Source organism: Ursus maritimus, unplaced genomic scaffold, assembly GCF_017311325.1.
Source record: "Ursus maritimus isolate PB19 unplaced genomic scaffold, ASM1731132v1 scaffold_16, whole genome shotgun sequence".
Classification (NCBI taxonomy): domain Eukaryota; kingdom Metazoa; phylum Chordata; class Mammalia; order Carnivora; family Ursidae; genus Ursus; species Ursus maritimus.
The window spans coordinates 3,507,148-3,525,213 of record NW_024424008.1 but is presented as its reverse complement, the minus strand read 5'-3'; the positions used below and the strand labels follow the sequence as shown (position 1 = coordinate 3,525,213).

The following is an 18,066-nucleotide window of genomic DNA, read 5'->3' as shown; positions in this document are numbered from 1 at the left end:
AAAGAAAAGATTATTTCAATCGTACACAGAATCCTCAAGAGAATAGGAAGAGACAGTGCTCCATCAACTTAATTTGATCATGAAACCAGATGAACAAAAAACAAGAAAATAAAATCAGAGGCCGATCTCACTCATGAATTTAGTTGCAAAAATCTTTAACAAAATATTAACCAAATAACTGAACACACAGATTTATGTATATCTATGTATACGAAAAATGGTACATCATGAGCAAGTTGAACTTATCACAGAAATGTAAGTTTTTACCCAAACTAGAAGATACGGCAATATACTTTATCACATTAAAAGATGAAAGGAGCAAAACATATGATCACCTAGATAAATTCATAAAAATCATCTGATAAAATTCAATATCCATTCAGGTTTTCAGTCTACAGCCAATGTCCTACTTAGTATGAAAATGCAAAGCATTCCTTTTTTTAAAGAACTGTACTTATTTGTTTTGGGGGGTGGAGGGCAGAGGGAAAGGGAGCGAGGGATAGAGGATCTTGAGTAGGTTCCACACTGAGGAAGCTTGAACAGGGCTCGATCCCATGACCCTGAGCCGAAATCAAGAGTTGGATGCTTAACTGACTGAGCCACCCAGTCATCCCTTAAAGCATTCCCTTTCAGATAAAGAACAAGGCAGCAACTACTCCATGGGCCTTTGTCCTGGCAGTCTTGGCAAATGCAATAAAGCAAGCAAAAGGGATGGTGTCGGGAGAAAAGTCAAAAGGAAAAGAAAAAACAAAACTGTCCTTATAAATTCATGGAATGATTGTCAGTGTACAGAACTCAAATGAGTCTGTGGTCAACTTATTAGAGAGTGGACCAATACCATGTGTTGGAGACAGCATAGACTAAGACGGGCTCATGCACCGCTGCTGGGATTGTTCACTGGTCAAACCTCTTTCAGATATAATGTTCTTTGATCTAGAAACCACATTCCTAGGTACAGACCCTAGCAGAAATTCTTGCATATATTTACCAGGAGACATGTACAGAAGGCATATATATAGCAGCATTTCCTAAAATAGAAAAAAACTTAAATTAATTCAAATATCCATTGACAAGAGACTAGATAAATAAGTATGGTACACCACACAACGGAATGCTAAAACCTCTGCCCAAAATAAAAAAAACAAAAAAGGGCTACAGTATATACATGAACATAAATGATTCAAAACAAAATATTGAAAATAGCAGTTTGCAGAAGAATACACACAATATAATTTCTCCACATAAATTTCAAAAATAGGCAAAACTGAACAACCTATTCTTATGTGGTAAAGTGATTTTAAAACCAAGGGAATTATACATATCAAATTTGGTTTATTGGGGCATCTGGGTGGCTCGGCTGGTTAAGCGTCCAACTCTTTTTTTTTTTTTTAATAATTTTTTATTATGTCACCATACAGTATATCCTTAGTTTTTGCTGTAATGTTCCATGACTCATTATTTGCGTATATCTTGATTTTGGCTCAGGTCATGATCTCTAGGTTGTGGGATCGAGCCCCACATCAGCAAGGAGTCTGCTTGAGATTCTCTCTTTCCCTCTCCCTCTGATTCTTCTGTCCACCTGCTGCTCTCTCTCTAAAAAAAATAAATTAAATTAAATTAAATACAGTTTATCAATTATCTCTGGGGAAATGTGGGGGACAGAGAAGGGCAGAGAGAGTGTTTCAAAGAGATAGACAATGTTCTCTTTCTTGAGCTAAATTCTGGATTGATGGATGTAGATTTTGTTATTACTGTTAAATCATATGTATACATTATATATACTCTTGAATGTATCATATATTTCATGTAAAAAGCAAATGCTTTCTCCTCTGCAAGGATAAAAGCTATCCAAGTCTCTATCAGAGACCTGCAGCTTTAGTAACTGCTTCCTCCAGACGTTCTGCTCTATAGTTCCGCCACTTCTCACTACCTCTGAATGATCTTGACGTCAAGGGGATGGCATGTCTGAAGGATCATGAATGAGAAAAATGATAGCGTGGGATTCAATGGATTTTCACGAAGATTGAGCTCATGAGACCCCAGGGATGTGGACTCCACCCACATCCACATTATGGAAGGAACCTGGCTTCCTTGTCATCAGCTGGAAACCAGGGCTTTCTATGTGGTTTTTCAAATTCTGTTCCCTTATGATCAGTTGTCCAACCAGCCTTAGTATTTTCAGCACTAATGCAGCAGAGTATCGGAGCCAGCTTTACCACCTGGCACCAGCTTGCAAGAGCCAAAGTGAGCATGTTTGCCAATTCCACCTTCCGTGATGTCACACTGGTAGCTTGAAATCAGCCCTACTAGAAGTATTTACACCATAGAAATAGACAAATGCTACAGATCAGGTCCCCTTTTTGTCCCTCCACCCCCACCAGCCAGATGTTACACATATACCACTGAATCAGACATAGCCATACAATCACAAGATAGTAACTCAGGACTAATGGTGCAATGGAATGAAAAAGAACTAAATTAATAAACTTCTTCAGTAACAAAGACTGCCTGCCCCATTTGTATTCAACTGACTTCCCTGAATACTTATATTTCCTCCTGAGTGGTTCCAGGTATCCACCTCTATCAGGTCTAAAAATGGCCTCAGGGACTTGGAAGACAGGACAGGAAAATTCCTAAATCAGCCACTGAAAAACATGGGACTTTTCAATGACTCACAAAGTCAAATTTTGATGGAAATGTAAAGTTCTAAATTCCTAACATTAAAAGAGAGTCTATGCTATTGTAAACTGTACTCTTCCCTTTTCTGAACTGGGATCCATATTGGCATGGAGGGAACCTCATGACTTCTGCTGTCACCATGTGAAAACCACAGCATCTCCCCCAAATTAGAGTCTAGCTAAGATGATCACAGGTTTCCGAAAAGGTCTCTCAATCAGCTTCTAAGAGTGCCATTGAAAGAGACAGTCCTGAATGCTCAATGCCTATTTGCCAGGGAGCCAGTGATGAGTGGGGTGTACAAAAATGTCAAGATTCAGGCATATAACCAACATTCACCCAGACCACTAAATTCATGCTCTCCCAACTCTGACCTTCCCCCACATGCTGCCTTCTCTTTTGTTGACTGATACATGTCCCACAGAGATGCACCACACTGTTATGGATTGATATGGCTTTGGTTGAGAGGTTTAATTAAACTACTGGTTTTACACTCAATAATTGCCATTTTGTTCCTTTCACAGGAAGGTGTGAGGATTAGTTTTTATTTGACTGCTAACATTTATAAAACCCATAATCTCCTTGGAGAAATAAAGAACAAAATTTTTTAAAAATGAAAAGATTAGTTTATGGGTTTCAGCACTGCATAACACTCCCCAACCAAGTCAGTCCCTAGAGCCTCACCAAATTAGCCCCTCCTAAGGAGCTGCATTTTATTCAGTAAGTGCATATTAATTATTTCACTTCCAGGCACCATTCTAGAGGCTGGGCACATAGTAGTGAATATGCCAGATATAGTCTGTGCGCTTACAGAACAGTCTAATGGGGAAGAACTAAAATTGAAGAAATACGTACAAGAAGGTATGATGAGGAATGACAAAAGTACAGAAGGTCATGGGAACAAATACTGGAAAAAACCTACCCTCCTCGTCCAGGTCTCAGATACATATTCTCTGAGAAAGTGGCATTTAAGCTGGGATCTAAGACCTTAGTAGGAGTTAGCTAGGTAAAGAGAAGTAAACCAGCATATACGATAGTTTTGAGACAACTCTCCATGAACTGACTGAACTGGGTGTTGAAAACCTTAGTCCTAATTCCTATTCGGCCGTTATTCAGCTGTGTGACCTTGGGTGAATCTGAACTCTTCAGGCCCTCCACCTCAGTATTAGGTGCCGAATGAGGATTTCAGATTACAGAACCTCTAAGGCTCTTCCTGGCTTTTCAATCACAAGGCAAACATACGATACACAGATTACTACTCAGTTAGTACAAATAAAACTGCTTTTTTGAACAAACTTTGAGCAATATAATATAGCACATGGTATTTCCAGCAATAGGGGAGATGCTCACAGAAACTTCTCCAGGTAAAAATACTGGATTACAAAATCGTTTTTAATGTATCGCAGAGCTGATGGGACAAAAATGGAATATGTTTTTCATGGCCAGAAACATTAAGAAAGTATGAGTCCATGGAAGTAAGTAAGCTCTGGAGCTGGGGCTTGAATGGAGATAAATGTGAATATCCGGTGGCTTAGTGCCTGGTTTCTAGAGGACTGTGGGAGAACCGCTCAGAAAGCTGAAGTCCTAAGGATTAAGGTCATACCCATAAAGGATAAGCAAAAAAGAATTTCTCTCCTGCATAAGTAGATGTTGGACTTGCTCTGGGTAAAGCAAGGAAAAAGTGTTCCCTGCCCGTTTCTAACCATTAATACAAGCTTGTGCTTACACATTTAGAGCCTATATTCACCCTACCTCTCTGCTGCCCTCAAACCCTCAAGCTCAGAATTTAGTTTAGAATGGTTCCATGTTGGTTAGCTCACAAATCGCCTTTCTGAAGGAATGAACTTTAAACCCACAGCTTGAAATTTTCCACTGACAAGTTCCAAGCCAGATGAGCTCACAACCACAAATCACTAAATACAAGGGGCAGTAAGGCATGGTGAGTTAGAGTCAGTAAATACCAGAAAAAAAAAAATCAGAGCTACAAAGTTGGAGTTAGGAGCAACAGAATATAAAAATGACTGTGTACAGAACGATAAAATAAAAAGGGTATTGAAAGTATGCTGAAACAAAAAAAGAGACTATCAAAGATATTAGGCAAGGTAAATGGGTGAGAATTTTCCAGAACTGATAAAAAGAAACAAGCTCATATTCAGGAATCCCAATAAATCTCCGTGAGGATAAATAAAAAGAAATCATCACTTAGCAATGTCATAGTTATACTACAGAACACTAAAAAGGAAAGCAAGATATTGAAAGCAAAAAGAAAGAAAAGAAAAATTACACACAAGGGAATAAATATTCTACGAAATGTCAACTTCTCAAAAACCACTGGAAGTCAGAGGGCTATGGAATGATGGCTTTGTAATGCCAAATCAAAGAACCTGAGAATATTAAGCTCCCCACTTTTTATACTCAGAAAAACATTCTAAGAACAATAGCACAATAATGACACATTCGGAACTGCAGCTTTCAGCTGAAGGTCATTGCCAGCCCACAGATACCCTAAGGAAGGTATCTAGGGGAATAAATATGCCAACCCCACTTTCCTCCCTTGTTCACTTCCTAAACCTAAACAGAAACCAGAGACTAAAAGAGCTCTTTTTAGCTCAAAGAAAAATAAACAAACCCCCCCAGGAGCCTCCAGGAGCACCTAGGAGGAGTAAAATGAAAGTATCCAGAATAATCTCCCAACAAATTTTATAACTCAAGAACTACCTTAATTCCAACCCAGATAAGGACCATATGAGAAAGTAAATGACATATATCCCTCATCAGCACAGATTAGAAGAAAAAAATCTAAACAACATATTAGCAATGTATAAAACAGGTTAATATATCAAAGCCAGTTTGAATCATACGAGGAATATAAGATTGTTTCAAGATTAGAAAACTGATAATACGATTGAGTAAAATAGCAAATTCAAGTGGAGAAAAACTTCATAGGGTCATAGCAAATTAAAAAGCAGAGAAAGAGGCGCCTGCGTGGCACAGCAGTTAAGCGTCTATTTCGGCTCAGGGCGTGATCCCGGCGTTATGGGATCGAGCCCCACATCAGGCTCCTCCGCTGTGAGCCTGCTTCTTCCTCTCCCACTCCCCCTGCTTTGTTAAAATAAAATAAAATAAAATAAAATAAAATAAAATAAAATAAAATAAAATAAAATAAAATAAAATAAAATAAAATAAAATAAAATAAAATAAAATAAAATAAAATAAAATAAAATAAAATAAAATAAAATAAAATAAAATAAAATAAAAAGCAGAGAAAAACCTGGGGCGCCTGGATGGCTCAGTCAGTTGAGCATCCAACTCTTAATTTTGGCTCAGATCATGACCTCAGGGTCCTGGGGTCGAGCCCCACATTGGGTTCTACACTCAGTGTGAAGTCTGTTTGTCCCTTTCCCTCTGCTCTTCTCCCCCCACCCTGCCCGCTCAAGCTCTCTACCTCTAAAGTAAATAAATAAAATCTTTAAAAAAATAAAGCAGAGAAAAATCTCACAGGATCATAGCATTTGACAAACAAATGTTTATAATAAAAAGCCTTAGTCAACTAGGAATGGAGGGATACATTCTTCTTTTTTTTTTGAAGGATATATTCTTAATATGATAAAGACATCCACAAAATACAGCAATGTCATACTCCATGAAAATGTTAAAGACATTTCACTTAAAAGTAAGAACAAGTCAAGGATGACTACTACCGTAATTATTATTTGGTATTATACTGGAAATCCTAGTCTGTGAACTAAATTAAAAAATAAATAGGGGCGCCTGGGTGGCACAGCAGTTAAGCGTCTGCCTTCGGCTCAGGGCGTGATCCCGGCGTTATGGGATCAAGCCCCACATCAGGCTCCTCCGCTGTGAGCCTGCTTCTTCCTCTCCCACTCCCCCTGCTTGTGTTCCCTCTCTCGCTGGCTGTCTCTATCCTGTCGAATAAATAAATAAAATCTTTATAAATAAATAAATAAATAAATAAAGGCATACAGATTAGCAAAAAACAAAACTATCACAAGTCACATGTCTGATTATCTACAAATTCAGAAGATTCTGCAATCAAATTATGAGAATAAGAATTTCGCAAGATTGCCAAGTTGAAGATAAATATGCAAAGTTTAAACTGCATTACTATACAGCAGCAAAAATTAGGAAAGGCAATTTTAGAAAAAAAGCTACAGCTGACCCTTGAACAATGTGAAGGTCAGGGGTGCTGACTCCCCACAACTTAACTGTTAATAGCCTACTGTTGGCTAGAAGCCTTACTGAGAACATAGTCGATTAACACACATTTTATATGTCATATGTTTTATATACTCTATGCTCACAATAAAGTAAGCTAGATAAAAGAAATGTTATTAAGAAAATCACAAGGAAGAGAAAATACATTTACAGCCTTGTACTGTATTTATGGAAAGAAATGCACGTGTAAGTAGACCCACACAGTTCAAACCTGTGTTGTCCAAGGGTCAGCTGTATCTGATACAACGAAAATTATAGCGACTACCAGTATATGTAATAAGAGACGTGCAGGATCCTCATGAAGAAAACCACAGCTGAATGAAAGAATTTTAGTCTTTCATGAACAGATTCAATATCACAAAACATGCAAAATTTCCCTCAATTAATCTACAGACTTCATACAAGTCCAAACAAATACCAGAAAGAATTATTAATTTGACAACATGATTCTAAAATTTATGTGAAAGTGGGGATGTACTGTATGGTGACTAATATAACAAAATAAAAATTATTAAAAAAAAATTTCACCCATCAAAAAAAAAAAAAGGAACAACAACAACAAAAAATAAAATAAAATAAAATTTATGTGAAAGGTCAGCCAAGACTGAATTGAAGCAAAAGCTGGACGGATGACTGTTCTTTCAGATATTAAACCTTATCATAGAATGACAGTAATTTGCAAATTGTGCTATAGGTAGAATATAGTCAAAAAGAACAAAATAAAGAAAAAAGATTCCAGAAACAGACTTTTCATATACATAAATCTATATAGGACAGAGTATGCACTGCACATTACTGAAAAAATATGTCAGAAAACTAGTTAATCATATGGAAAAACATGGATGTATCAGGGACTGAATGTTTGTGTCACCCTCCCCCCACAAATTCATATACTGAAGCCCTAACCCTCAACATGATGGTATTTGGAGGTGGGTCCTTTGGGAGGCAATTAAGTTTAGGTGGGGTCATGACCGTGGGGACTCCATGATGGGATTAGTGTCATTATAAGAGAAAGGGGCACCTGGCTGGCTCAGTCGGTGGAGCGTGCAACTCTTGATCTCAGGGTTGTGAATTTGAGCCCCATGTTGGGGGTAGAGATTGCTTAAAAATAAAATCTTAAAAAAAAAAAAAAGAAGAGAAAGAGACCAGAGCTCACTCTCTCTCTCCTCCATGTGAGGACAAGTTGAGAAGGTCGCTGTCTGCAAGGCAGGAAGAAAGCTCTCACAAGGAACTGGACTTTCCAGCGTCTGGAACTGTGAGAAATAAATTCCTGTTGTTTCAGCCACCCAGTGTATGACACGGCGCTACGGCAGCCTGGGCTAATACAGGAGGCCTGGACTACACCGTACAAACAGTTTCATTCTGGGTGGATTAAAATCATCATTAGGAATAGAAAATATAGGCGAATATGACATAGGGTAAGGAAGGATTTCTTAAAAAGACATAAAAGAGCTAACTTATGAGGGAAAAAATATTGTTTCACTACATTAAACATAAGAACCTCTACTGATCAAAAGACATCATCAAGTGAGTACCAAGACAGCCATAAATCAAGAGATGATGTTTGTTAATACGCGTTGTCAACAAAGGATTTGCACCCAGTCTATACAAAGCACATATATGAATCAATAAGGAAAAGAAAACGAGGAAAAAGTACCGAACAAGCATTGTGCAAGAAAGGAAATGTGGATGACCAATAAACATATCCGAAGACGGTCAACCTAGGCAACCAAGGAAACACGAATTACTCACCGTGTCATAGGCATGCACATGCACACATATGAAACAGGGTGGCAACCGTAAGAGCTGGTGAGCGTGGAGCACGAGGAACTGTCGTACCTCATCCGTTGGAGGATCAGTGTGAGCAGTCACTGTGGAAAGGAAGTCCATGTGGCCTAGAAGAGTTGAACACGTGTGCACCTTACCTCTATCAGGGATACACCCTGGAGGAATTATTGCATATGTGAACTAGGAGATGTGCGCAAAAATGTTCTCTGGAGTATTATTCAGAATCATCAAAAACAAATTACCATCCAAATATCATCAATACAAGAAAGCTACTTTGCCAACTATAATGCTATGGAATATTATACAGCAATGAAAAACACACGAACCACAGCTCTACTGATCTCTCTTGTTAAATGTCCTAATCAAAGTGGGCTGAAAAAAAGAAGTCAAAGAAGAGCTATGAAAAGCAGAAACACACAAAACCAAACAATATATTGTCTTGTAAGTATGTCACAATATAAATAAAATTCAGGATAGTGTTTTCCACTTGGCAGGAGTGGATTGGGAGGGAATGGGAGGAGGGAAGTCAACCCAAGGGTCAGTAAAAGTACTGGTTCTATTCTGTTCCTCAGGTGAACATTGGGTCACTGGGTTCATGCCTGTCCATTTAATTACTTGTTCATTAATCTGTACATGTACATTATATACACTGAGTAATATACATGCTATATTATAAAGATTTAATTATTTACTTGAGAGAAAGACAGAGAGAGAGAGAGAATGCGTGCACAACCAGGAGTGGCAGAGGGAGAGGGAGAGAGAATCCCAAGCAGACTCTGCGCTGAGCACAGAACCTGAAGCGGGGCTCGATCTCACGACTCTGAGCCCACGACCCGTGCAGAAACTGAGAGTCAGCTGCTTAACCCGCTGTGCCACCCAGGCGCTCCCTACGTGCTATATTACAAAACCAGAAACTTGGCAAACCTCAGACCTTCACGCTCAGTCTCTGTACAATGTCACAATCAAAACAGCCTCAAGTAATAATTTTGAAAATGGAATTTTAAAACTACATGGCTGTACACCTGAAACTAATGTAACATTGTGTGTCAACTATACTTCAATAAAAAACAACGATTATGATTATGAAATAATCTGTAATTCCATTCTCAAAACCTGCCCTCTCCTGCTGGTCATCTAAAGGCCTAGATCAATGCTCAGAATATTTGTTATTTGCCTGAGGAAAGAGCTGAGAGTTTTGAAGGCTTTAGCCACATCAGTTTTCCTCCTTCATGAATAATTTTACAGTCTCCTCAACTCAGTGGAAATCCAGGATTCTCCAACAATAGACACGGAACTCTTACTCCCGGGGGAGTACTAAGATGGCAGTGATCTCAGGGCCAGGAGGTCTCTTCAGGCTGCCATTCGATACTCTCATCCCATGGAAAACTGTTCTAGATGTTTCCACCAGGGACCAGCCTTATCTCTTCAAGAATGAAGAGATCTGTTCCTTCTCCAGTCTCCCAAATCATCTTAGTTTCATCAACTGCTGTTCCCTGCACCTTCTCCAGCTCTTTCTTTCCTTTCCTCATTATGATAAGGCCAGCCAAACCCCATGCTACACTTTGCTTATCTGAGTAGCAGGACCCCCTTGGCACCAGTATCTCATGGCACATGAAGAGGTGTCTCTTGGAACAGCCATAGTGCGGGTGAGTCCCCAGGTCACAAAGGCGGCCTAGAGTGAGAAAGTAGGAGTGTGGGGTTTTGGTCATTGGGCAGAGATTCTGTGTGTTCTCTTGCTGAACAGAATGAGAGCCTTTCCCTTACTAGACTCCAAACTCAAGCTGGATCATCATTTGAGCTGAGGAAGGATTATGGTGCTTGGCGCCTTTGGATGCCAGGGAAAGGAATGAAAATGGTGCTGGCCTCAGAAGGGCTCATATTCTAGAAGACGTGCGAGCAGAGCTGCCTGAGGGAATGCGGACGGACGAGAGAAACAAGTGGCTTTAAAATATCAGAGTCACCTAAGAGAGTCTGCTTTCCTTCTCTTCCAGGAGTGCCAATACACATCTGCAGGACGGTGAAAAGGACAGACACGGAGTAATAATAGCACCACTGCAATCTCACTTAAAACGTAAACACGGGTATGTGGTGTCATTACATAGCACTTCTGCCCTCTCTCCCGAGCTCTAAATTGGATGTGACCTTCCATAGATTAGCTTTGCCAATATCTGCAGATCTTTTCAGACTGAGCTCCTAGTCACTTTGATTCTTTGCTTAAAAATGTGGTGCCAACTCTTTGCAACCATTCTCACTTCTGGGATGAAAGAGGAAGATCCGATCATGGGAAAAGCAACGGGGCTGACCTGGGAGCATGGTCAAGGACTTAATGCTCTCGGAAAGTCTGGCAACGGTCTCATAGTTGCAGATTACAGTTAATAGGATGCCAGGATCCATTTAGCACAAATAACCTAAGAAAGCTCTACAGAAAATGTGGTAAGGAGGGCAGATAATATCTCCTGCCAATTAGGGAAGAGCTAGGAATTAGAAAGCAGAAAAGAGAGAATGTTATGCTTTAATACTCTTTTCATGAATAATTCCGGGAACTTTGAAAATGAATATTGTTAAAGACCTGTTTCTGGGAAGGTACAAGAAGGTTCTGAAACAATAGCTACCCGGACACTGACGTGAATTTTATACTTCGTCCCCGCAATAAAATAAGGTATAAGTAATCTGTTTGCGTGTGGACCAAGAAGCCGCCCCCAGAATGGAGAAAGGCTGGACTTACGTTGGTGACATACTCGATATCCTTCCAAAGGATGCACTCCCTGGGGAAATCAGCCAAGTCTAAGAAGTGATCCACCACCACTTGGCCGATGAGGTCATGGCGAGAGAACCTGTCAAAGTCATACACAGAGAAGTGAAGCTTCCGGGCCGCAAGGTCGTTGTAGGGAACTGGAAACAAAAACACCTCATCAAACACAGGGTTCAGGGTCTTTCTGTGAACTTTAGTCTGGTGTTTGGTTTTCCGATCGGGAAGCAAATAGATCTTGACATAAGGATCTGAAGTCCCGGAAAAGTCCTTGGCAGGCAAATTGACAGCTTTGTGAATCTTCACTATGAGCTGCTCTAAGTCACAGTCATATTTTAAAATGAAATTCAGTTTCCCACAGGCTTTGCTGTTACCCCTTGTCCCATCATCAGTATCCAATGACCTCTGCTTATATAGCTCTGGTTTAATTCGACCAATTCCAGTCAACTGTTCCTGTTTTTGAAGCTGCTGGATATTGAAGTCCGGGTTGGATAGGTTGAGTTGTCTTCGGATTGAATTATGCCTTGAGCGAAGAGAAGAGAGAACAAAGTTACCACCTCATTAGCCACGGGGCTTTCAGAAACTTGTGCCGGGGATGTAGGTAGCCTGTGAGGCACTGTTAAAAGCTTAGATCTGTGGGCTTTTTTTTTTTTTTTTTGGCCTAAATTCAAAATGCTCATCACTGTGAGTAAGCTGCTCCCCAAGGCTTGAAGCTCAAAACTGAGGCTTGGTATCAGGAAATGAACCTACGAACACGAAACCTTGGGGCTTGGAAGGTTTAATGCACTTTCCAAACTAATATGCCATTAAAGAAGCTTATTCGGCTGGCAGAATGTAAAGGTTTGTACAAACTGCTTTAAAAATAAAATTGTTCACCTTTACATATGACGTCATCCTGAAATTGAAACAGTTAGCTACGTGTTGTCTTAGGGAGAATGCGTTCGCCTCTAAATCACACAGAATTTCCTGTCACTGGCTTATAACTTTATTAGTAAGTAAGTTCTTGCTGGTTCAAATCAAAGCATTTCACCACAAGAACACAGTTTTTGCTCTCGTGAGAATGTGTGTGACAGGATGTGTCTGCCTGCAGTGGACTGTGCTGGCTCTGACAGGTGCAAATGGCGGCCCCATGACAGCGTTTCTGTCACACCACGTGGGTGATTACTGATCAGGAGGAAGGGTTTTATTTCTGTCATAAACACTAGAGTATCAACATTAAAGGTAAGCCACTATGAATGTATACAGGGATTCAGAGACGGTTGAACACTGACATTTGCAAATTAAATATTTGCTGACAGAATCGACTCTTCACCCTATAAGCTTATTGGTTTGGGTTAGTGATTTCCCTGGAATTCTCTTTGAAACCTGCCTTATCTGTGTGAGTCCTCATAAATTGAGAGAAGTAGTCATTATGTGCAAGGCTGTTTTTAATGTTATTTGTGTCTGTTTTCAGCCCAGAGTTCAGAGTCATTGTGTTGTATTTTCTGTTATCTCTCAATAACCCTAATTAAAGTAGCCTTTCTCCACCAAGAGGTGAAAGGGAAGAGCCAGGCCGTCTCTGAGGGACTGACAAATAGTTGGAGAGGCAGAGTAAACATCTGAATTTGTCTTCTTCTCCTTTCTTGAGGCTGCTTTATGAAACAAAGATGTAAACTGGGATTAACAGACCCCCAAACATGTTTGAAATTATTCTCCCTTGTGATATAGACGCTGTTATGCTGAACACTCCTCTTCATCCTCAAATATGCTCCTGGCCACTCATCAGCCACCTGGTACAACAGGAACATCAGCACAGAGCTGCCCGGCGCAGCTGTCAGAGCCAACACAGCCCACCGCGAGCGGGTACACCTTGGGCACATACATTCCCATACGTGCAAAAACCCTGTGGTCTCAAGGTCTCTGTTGTCAGATTTTAATTTCTTACAAAGAAATCCAGCATCCTAAGTCTTCTCCGCATCGTATGATTTCTCAGGGGCAGGGGGAGAGGGGGGGATGCTGTTAAACACCTAAAACCGGCTCCCTGTGCTAATACAGCTCGGCCATTCCCTTGTCCAGACACTGCCCCTCTGCAGTGCTGGAACACAGCTCCGGTCTCACTCTACTGGGATCTCTGGGCGGAAGGGACTGGCAGGGAGCAGCAAGCCCTATGCAGAGGCCATAGGAGCTGGTAGCTGTTCTGGCCTCTGCTGCTGATTTTTCTCTCCACACTGGATTCAAACTAGGGCCACACTTGGGTCTGGTGTCAGTTCCCACCTACAACAGGCCATTCCAGAACTGTATAGGGATGCTGTTTAAATACTGAAAGTGCTTCCCCAAGGCCCACAAGATGCACTTTCTTTGGACCAATGTCTGATAGAACACCCGTCCTAGGTCAATGCCAGACCCAGACACTGCCCCTCGGCTACCACTTTTCTCCCAACGTGGTTGCTGAGCAGACTCTCTGTGCGTAACAACTTACCTTTGGGTTTTCTGAGTACTGGCTTTAGACTCATCACAGCAACATTTTGTCTTAACCCTATCTGTAGGACCAGGCCATGTAAATTTAAATTTAAATTTAAAACACATGAATGAATCTGCCTGCTTAGCAATGGAACATATTCCGTTTTACTTGTACATTTTCTTAGACAGGAAATCTGAACAGAAATAAGTCCTATGTGCTCTGCTCCTAACCACAATGGATTGCCAGGGGGCTGAGGTGGTGGCCTGGGGAGGGCATCAGGAAGAGATCTTACTTCAAAGACCAAAACAAGATCCCAACTGCACAGGATGCCTCCATTCAAAATTCCAATAGAGCTGACAATTCCTTTTAAAAATCAAGCACAGATATGAGCACTATTATCCCCCCAAACGTTTTCCATCACTAGTTTCATTCCCAACACTTCTGCCTCCATTCAGAATCACACATACTATTAGGAAAACAGTGGAATCCCTCTCTAAGGCAGTGGCTTAAGGCAGACAGCAGACTGTAACAGGCCATGATAGTTCTCGCTCCCTGGGGCTCTCTTTCAATCACTTTCAATTTCCTTTCTGGAGAGAGTCAGGGATTACTGGAGTTGGGGGAGGTGGCAAGCAGACTAGAGAAGCCCAGAGCAGTCAGGGAACCAGGGTAATTCACGACCTCCCTGCGTAACCTCTGCAGCTTTCTAGGCTGAGACGTGAGCAAGAAGGGCTGCCCCCTAGATGAGAAGACAAAAGAGAGGAAATGGAAAATCGATAGCCCATCGCTCTCATAGGCCGCTCACATGGAGGCGGGAAGGGAACGCAAGTCTGAAGAAGCAAGAGAGAGGAAAGCTATGCGGCAGAATGTTTTGAACTGGCTCTGCCACCCCAGGTAAGATGGTTCTAAAATGGTCAATGGAGGTGGCCCCTGACTATTGTAAACTAGAGGCCCCCAGGGCAAGGGTCTGGAACTTTAGTGTCACGGAGTGAGTGTGACAAGGAGGGATCTGTGTCTGAAGCAGGCAGTCCTCTGAGCAGGTCTGGGGAGTCCTGTATTTTGGTGTTCTCGGGACTTAATGTGCACGGTGAAAGGAAAGAGAAGGAATGGTTTCCAAAGACCGGGGGCGAAAAGGAAAGCCGAGAGACAGGGTCCTCTGTAAATAAGTCACACGCTGACGCTGTCTTAGAGAAGCCAGACACTGGGGTTGAGACCCTCAGCTTCACCCACCTCCCATCCTCCCTTAGTGTAGGTGGAGGACATTTTCCGGTTGTGGAAGAGAACTGAAAGACTGGATGTGGCTGGCCCAGATCTGAGTTGGAAGATTGGTGGTTGAGCCTGGAGAAGGCCTAATTTCAAAGATGATTAACAAAATCTGCTTTACAGATTTCCCCCAACAAACTCAAAAACACTTTAATGCCTGAAGGAATCGGAGCCTCACTGAGTTGCAGCCTCGGGTCAGCAGAGTCAGGAGCCCACATGCAAAAAGCTTTTCCTCCCCTCCTTTCCTCAAATTTGAATTAACCAGCTCCGGGGTCCCACTTTGAATCCCCAAACAAAGTCCTGGTCCCTGAACCACGACCCAAAAGCCAAATACCTCCACTGGATTTTAAGAAAGAGGACAGGACCAGAATTCATCAAATCTGAATGTGCAAAAGCAAGGGGTCAGGTAGGGTAGAAGAAACAGAGAGGCAAAGCCCAGTCACTGCCTGCAAGGAGTTGGCTAGCCAGGGGTGGGTGATTAAATAGTCAAACACTACACAGCAGGTCAGAAAAGAATAAGAACTGACCAGACGTTAAGGAGCCACACAGGCAGAGAGAGAGGCCCCTGGCTTGGGAAACGGTCATGGAGGAAATGGTACTCTCACCACACCTGGCTACTTAACTTGGCCTCATATTATCAACCTCCAAGCTGGTGCTATAGACCTCAGTAGGGAAATTAAGTTTTCATCTTGGCTCCCAGCTCTCCAGCAGGATAGGATCTTCAACTCTTCTGCCCCCACAGCTTTCTCCTCACATACGCCTTTATCTTCCACCCAGGCTCTGTAAGAGAGCCAACGCTCACATTCCCACCATCCCTTCCACCTCTGGGTCTCCCATGCAATTACAGGCAAGTGTACGCTCTTCTACCCACCATCACTCCAGTGCCATCTCAGAGGTGAAACTTGGCCTAATCCCTTCCCTGGTTCTGGGGCACCAGTGTTGACAGAGCTTCGGGGTTCAAGGAGAGGAAAGAGAGAAGCAAACTGTGATTTCAGAACCACATGGGTTTCTTTACTAGGTTCAAGTCAAGACGGGGAAATCTGGAAACAATGAGGATAGGATCATTTCCCTTCTTGGAAACTCCCCAGGTGATAGAGAGAAGAGAGTTGGGTTGTCCTAAAACACAGGCAGACACAGAAGAGGAAGTCTCAGACAAGGGCAGATGCAGTGAACTGAGTACAGGGCAGAAGGAAATGGGGATCTTTCTCAGCACAGGATTCAGAGGCTTCCAGAATGAATGAGATAAGAAAGACATAAGCACCACACCTTGGCCAGTGGAGGTGTGTGGTCAAGTGCAGTCAGAAACTCTGATGCATGACCTGCTTCCTTCCACACCTCCCAACCAAGTTAAACAAGTTTGAAATCTTGGTGTCACTTCCAATATTTTATTCCCTATTTCTAAGAGAAGCCTTTGTCCACCAACACCTTCTGAAAAGTAGCTCACAACTCATGCCTCTTTCCACTCCCATTGCTTTCAACTGAGCTCAGGCCTCATCATTACAGGCCTGAATCAGCCCCTATAGCCAGTCTTCACCCTGTCCCAAGCATCTGAGACACTCCTGCCCTAGTAATCTAGAGAACAATTTGAGCACTTCATGTGTATAACTGGTGCTCTTCTTGTCTATTTCCCCAGCGAGGGTGTGGACCTTTTGAGGTCAGGGCTGTATTTTTTTTTTTTTTTACCTCTTTATTACCAGCACACAATATGGAACCTTGCACGCAGCAGATGCTTACTACAACTGTCTAGAGTAAATACATAAATGCCAAGGACGTAACGGTTTCCAATAATTCAATCCCAGTAGAGAAAATGCACATTTATATCCAGGTTCAGAATCTCATAGGAGTTGAGAGAGTCTAGCAACTTCCATTTTTGAAGCCGTCAGTTTATTAAAACCTGAAGAAATATCTAAGAGGTAATTCAAAAAATTGTGTTTAAATGTTTACATCTAACCAATGTTTTCAACACACACACACACACACACACACACACACACACATAGCTTAACAGAATCGTGCTACTCCTAGAGTAATTACAATATGTAATCCCAGCATACCACATACTGAAATTGTGGCCAGCAACGGGACCCGAATCTAAAATACAATTATTGTCCTCTTCTTTTAACTCTGTCAGAATATTTCTGTGACTCTAGGGATTGCTTAGTTTAGAAATAAGGCCAAAAGTTTACGTGTAAGGCTCTAAATGAAGGTAAGACCTGGGACAAAGGCCTTCCACCAGCCTCGTCCCATACAGGCCCTTCCTCAGTTTTCACCTCTGGCCTTTCGCCATTCCCATCAGCAGAACACGAGACAAGTGGCTGGACGCTGAGGAAGGTATTCTGTCAGTCATTCATGCAAAAAGTCTGCTCTGTGCCAGCGGCGGCATAGGGGTTAGATACATAGGGAGAAACAAAGCAGATGTGGTCTCCGAACTCATAGATTAGAGAGGGGGTACAGGCGACGAGCAAACAAATAATCACTGAGTTAGAAGAGTTCAATCCTGGGATGAAATGCAAGCAAGGCAGCGTGTGAGAGAATGAAGAGTGGGAAGGGGTGGGGGAAAGAGCACGCACTTCCCTCAGGGTGGTCGGGGAGGCCTTTCTGAGGAGGTGATGCTTTCGGTGGGACATTAAAGCCGCAAAGGAGCTGGAGAGGAAAAGGAAAAGCATTCCAGGCAGAGGGAACTGCATGCGTGAAGTCCTCAAGGCAGGAAAAGGCAGGGGTACTGAAGGCACTGAGAGAAAGTCTAGTGTAGCTGGAACATGACGAGCTTTCCCAGGTGAAGCTTCCAACGAGTCCATATCCTCCGGAGTAGTGCTGAGCGCTGCTGAGGCAGGGAGATGACAGAGGAGACGGTGGCAATAACATGCAGGCCCTAACGGGCCTGATGCAAAGATGGCAGTGTGGTAACTGAAATTTT

The 18,066-nt window shown here is 42.0% G+C and overlaps 1 protein-coding gene across 1 annotated transcript in view; it reads right to left on the bottom strand.

The window, feature by feature from the left end:
• SYT9 (synaptotagmin 9) overlaps nt 1–18,066 on the bottom strand; it is a 139,167-nt gene that overhangs the window by 113,221 nt on the left and 7,880 nt on the right. Inside the window, exon 3 of the mRNA XM_008683847.2 lies at nt 11,426–11,972. Coding sequence (XP_008682069.1) covers nt 11,426–11,972 — 547 coding nt within the window. The remainder of the gene's footprint in view (nt 1–11,425; nt 11,973–18,066) is intronic.